The 5,443-nt window shown below is 33.3% G+C and overlaps 1 protein-coding gene across 2 annotated transcripts in view; it reads right to left on the bottom strand.

Annotated features, from left to right (window-relative positions):
- Positions 1-446, bottom strand: part of LOC117168039 (beta-lactamase-like protein 2 homolog) — a 164,950-nt gene extending 164,504 nt beyond the window's left edge. For both annotated transcript variants that reach the window (XM_033353380.1, XM_033353381.1), the window contains exon 1: positions 250-446. In XM_033353380.1, the coding sequence (XP_033209271.1) occupies positions 250-377 (128 nt within the window). In that variant the 5' untranslated portion in view covers positions 378-446. The remainder of the gene's footprint in view (positions 1-249) is intronic.
- Positions 447-5,443: the final 4,997 nt, after the last annotated feature.

Genomic DNA, 5,443 nt, shown 5'->3' with positions numbered 1-5,443 from the left:
TGTATCTCCCCCACCATTGTTTCTGGCTACGGCCACACATGTACAGGTTTGTGTATACCAACAAATGTGCACAAATTTTCAGCTGTCTCATTTCCACCGTGCATTCAGAGAGACACATTTTATCCGCTTACCACGTCAGATAAGATAAATCAATGTCACTTTCGATCAAGAGAAAATGGAGTTATACTATAATAAAATTTGAAAGAATACCGTACAATAGATATTATAAATTGGAAAACTTCGTTTTACCTATGTCCCTTGCCAACGAGGTAGGTATTTGTGCCTTGAAGAGTCATTGGTCCAGGGTTACATCCTAGAATACGAATAACATTGCTTGCAAGTTTGGATACTAATGGAATAACTGTTAGAGACGTCATGTTGACAGTGGTAAAGACTTTGTTTACTTGGCCAAACCACGAAGGAATAATAAGGAGACTGCCAGTGGGAAGCCTTTCGAAACTAGCAATAGAAACATTACCGTAGGTCACATAAATGGTAGGCACATTGTAGGAAGATCTTAAATTTTCGTGCGCAGGCGCGCAGTTGTCCTCTTACTATACATGGGAAAGTGTGCGAATGAGAAAGTTTGTCAAACTGACGCAATTTTAGGAAACTAGATCGATTATATTTTTAATTGAACAGGTTTGTTTAGGATAAAAAAGGTTTGGAAGTGTTAGAAAAAACAGAATTCTTCATTCCAAAGTACGATTTCAAAAATAATGTACTACAATTTCAAGATTTCTTTTTAAACAACTTCATTATAGCCTACATCAGGGCTCACCAGAAGGCAGACAATGACTGCATTAGCTGCCAGTGGCAGCCAAGAGACTAAGTCAAACTGGCCCTAATAAATCTTGTCGTTCGACTGGTTTCTAGCCCTTCACGGTTATTGTAGAGTAGAGTTTACACTCTTCAAAATAAAGAAGAAGGGATTTTGGCGGCCGTCGTTTTTCTTTATACTTTCTTAATTTTAATTCAAAACCCTCCAAATTTTTCCACCTTTTTAAAGTTTTAATTTGAGGTTTAATTTGTAGAAAAATTTGATTCACTTTGTAAATTAAAAATGAAATTGAATTTGGAAATGAATTGTATTGTAAATTCGAGTACAAAAGTTCAGACCCCCGACGTGAATGACGGCGAGACGTAATTTACCGTGACCGTAACACTTCGCTCGATTCCTGGAAAATGCAGAAAAAAAATGACAGAAAAACTTCGTGGAAATCATACACTTGTCGTGGCAGCCAGCGCCTGCTTGAAGTGGCGAGCCCTGGTCTACATACTTACCACTTTTATAATGCACTCTTTTAACTTTACAAGTCTTAACGCTGAAGTGCTTTACTTCACCAGATCAATAGACACTTTCATAATTTAAATAATTATAACTTGAAATTGAAAAAGTCTTGCCACCTGTATCAAAACAAACGAACAAAACCTCTCTAACTTACGTCAATTTGACAAACTTTTTCACTCGTACACTTTTCCAAGTATCGGTAGAGGACAACTGCGCACCTGCGCACGAAAATTCAAGATCTTCCTGTAATGCGCCTACCACTTACGGTAATGTTTCTACTTTGTTTGTACTAAAGAGGAAATAATATCTACTTACAAACTTTCCTTCTCTAGCTGAATAAAAGTTTCCGCAGCACACAGCGACTGACAACATCAACACATCTGTAAACAATTGTTAGTGTATTCATTTTGAAATACTCGTTTCAGAGTTGCGAAATTGATACATTTTTAGATTATATTATAAAAATTCAATTAATTATCATAATTTCCAATTCAAACTATAAAAACTTGGTTTATTTGATTAAAAAATTGATACAAATATTCACAATTCCCGCGCCACTTTCACACTTTCCGCGGTCGAAATTCCTCGGAAAACTGGCCGTGTGAATAGCCTTGGACAATTGCCTGCCTGCACTTAAGATATCTAATGAGGGAATCGGTCTGATTCCGAAACGTCATGTAATGTATAAAATTATCGAATAAATAGTCTGGTAGAAGTCTACAACATAAGGTTTTTCCTTACCAATAATTCTTAAAAACAATAATATTTACATAATATTTGATAAAATGTTTACAAGAGTACAAAAATTCAAAACGGTTGATTCAAGTAAAAATAAGTATTAAAATTGAGTGGGCAAAGAAAAAGAAAAATATAGTAAAGTGCATTGTTTCAAACTGTCAATCCGGCTGCCATTCAAGTCGTGATGACGGCGAGAAAATTCATTTTTTCAAAGTGCTTCAAAATTTAGTTGATATATATCAGAAAACAATAAATAGGAAGATTTTTTTAGTACTAGCTGGCCAGTTTGTTTGCGATGAACATTTTCTTCCCGATGATATTGTCTAGAAAGGGGAAGTGAAGGATCCTCCTAGATATGTTATATAGCAATTAAAAAGAAAGATAAATAAAATTTTTACATCTGGTCTTCTGGCCTTTTATTGTGGTGGAAATCATTATAGACCTATAATGAATTTCCTATAATTTTTTCGCGATCACAGGAATAATTATTGGAATGATTATAGAAAAAACTGTAGGATAATAATTATCGAAATTAATAATATTAAAATAATTATTTCAAAAAGTAGAAGGAAGTATAAATAAATCATTTAGTTTGAACTACTCACACAATAGTACATAAAAATTGACATATTTAAAGAAGCTTTGTTTAAGTTTAAGAATTGAGGTATAATAAAACTTAAAAGCTATGGGTATCTTCTACTTTTTGCATTGATTATTTCAATATTTCCATATTATTCATTTATATAGCTATTTTAGTATAATTTTTCTTATAATTAATCGAATGATTATTCTTATTAGTAGTCATAAAGTCGTGCAAAATTATAGTAATTTTATTATAGAAAAATAATTATAGGCCTATAATGATTTTTCTATACTAGAATGTATACGCTATACACTAGAGTGTCTATGAAAAGAAAACCATCCTCAAGCAGTTCTTTTTCGCTAACTAAAAAATTGAAATAAAATAGAACACAAACAATTACGTTTTTGATTGTATAGTGTATAGAAAGAATACGTTAACCACTTTTCAATTGTTTAAACAAAATTTATAATAAATAAATAGAAATTTGTTAAACCTTAGATGAAATGTCTCAAAATTATAGAATTATTCTACGAAAAGTATCAAAGGATACTAATTTGAAAAAAGTGAACATTTCTTGCTCAATTTTTAGAAAAATCTACTTTCCCAAAGAATCACGAAATATTGCATTTCAAACTGAACATACGATTATGTTTCACACTTTTTGGGAGTAAATAATTGTTTAAACAATTTTTGTATTTATTTAAACAATAGAATATGGTTTAAAAAGTCATGGTGAATATTTAAATCATCCATTAGTAATTATTTGTATGAAAAAAAGTACAGAAATTGCTAAAAAGTGCCCATAATTGGTAAAAATGTAGTTTTTGGATTTTTGGGGTGCTGCGTGGAGGGTGAGGGGGATGGGAAATAAAAGTTATTAGTGTGGTTATATTTCGTAGACACTCTTCTTCAATCCCTAAAAAGTTCGGTACATTTCGATAAAACCTGAAACATGAGTTCAATTTTTCGAAAATTAACAATGACTTAATATTAAGTAAACAGGATTTGGAAGTATCCGGTGGCACGTTTTAATATTCGAATTTTGGAAAACGAAAAATTACGGATTTTCTTTATCAGAAAATGGAAACTTGTGTGTGTGTGGGGGGGGGGGGGTCTTACCCTCTTGAGTGAAAAAAATTGTGCAATGTATTGTTTTAACACTCTAAGGTATATAAATAATTATTTCGCAGTTTATTGCACTCTATCCATTCTTGTATATATGTAATTAACACCCTAGAAATATTTGTACTAACAAAACTAATGAATTTTTGAATTGAATCATCTTTAAACTTACTAAATGTTTACATTTTTATGTTTTTTATACTTTCCCCGTAAACCTTTTCATTTTAAAAAACGACATTGCGCAAGCGCGAAAAGTATATAGCACTTCCATGTGAGTTGCGGATATTATTTCACTTAAACGTATGTGGGAAGAGTAAACATTGAAAAAAAAAAACCATTTCGAACAATTGGAAGTTAAAAAACTTCCGACAAAAGAAATTTCTAATATATACCAGTAGAAAATCGACTGAAAAGAAAAAAGGTTGGTGCGCACAAGAAGTGCTGTTTTGGAAAGCGCAAAAGTGACAGTCGGTACAAGTCTTACTTGGAAGGCTATTATTATTTTATTCGATTTCCAAAACCCTGTTCAATATTTCGAAAGGTAAACATTCCCGAGTGTTATTTTAAAAGACATATTAAAAACTACGCGAAAGTGATATGTGGGTGAGGTTATTTGCGCGCAGAGACGAGTACTTTTCAAGCGTAAAGGATATAATTTATTACATCATTTTTATTGTACGAATTTTCAGAGAAAAATGTTCAAACTAAAAAAATCGCACTTGCATTTATTTCGGTAATTTGCAAACCAGGTGAATTTCAAAACTGACAACCCACTTATAATGATAATATATCAATTAATTTTCAACAGCATTTCTTTAGAAATGCTTTATCAACCTTTTTTATATATTTTTTATTATTAAAATTATTTCACTTTTATGCAAAACACTCTTTTTCCACTGTTGAAACCTTACGACTATACGCAGTGTAAACATAACCTGCATTCCACATACCGGTCGATAAGTTGCTGCTTTTTTTCCTTTGGTACATTGTTTCATGTAATTTAATCACCTTCTTAACTGACAAATGGTATTTTTTCCCACCTTGTTGTGCAATAATTCAGCACCTGGCCCATCATTTTCATTCACTTCTACATTAAAATTAGGCATGATAGTGTACATTTTATAAAAAATATGTCCGCAATTTTTCAATGCCCGCTAAGTTTCATGGCGGCGCATAAGCTTCCGCTCTTAAATGAAAAGCACTATTAGATTTCTTGTTGAAGTAGGGCCAGGTGCGAGAAGCGCCGCCATACTGCGAAATTTCGCACATAGAAACTCTTAGCAATAAGGACCGGCCATATTTTTCAGAGTTGGATAGGGCTGGCCAAACCCAAATCACCACAGGATCAAGTCAGCTACCATGGAAAATGGGCGTAAGGAGGCCACCGTACTGTAACCGAAAATAATTAAATTTTTGTCATTTGAAAATGGTTACAATACTTCCGGTTCCCGAGTATGCCGCTAGTCTGGCACGCATATTAAATGGCAGCCGCCTATGTAGAAATGTTGCATAATTAACCAATGTGATATGAATGCGATTTACATACATGAGTGGATGCAGAGCACTCGTCTCCCGAACATTGGCTTCCCACATCATCAACGCACAGCTCCCAGTGATCCCAGATCTGAAACGAGATGCGGTCCAATACTATGACAGGGCTATGTCCGTGTGAATATAGTAGGAGACGCTGTAAATGACTGAGTTGCGCG

Source organism: Belonocnema kinseyi, chromosome 2 (genome assembly GCF_010883055.1).
Source record: "Belonocnema kinseyi isolate 2016_QV_RU_SX_M_011 chromosome 2, B_treatae_v1, whole genome shotgun sequence".
NCBI classification, from domain to species: domain Eukaryota; kingdom Metazoa; phylum Arthropoda; class Insecta; order Hymenoptera; family Cynipidae; genus Belonocnema; species Belonocnema kinseyi.
The sequence above is the reverse complement of the archived record's forward strand: the minus strand, read 5'-3'. Positions and strand labels throughout refer to the sequence as shown.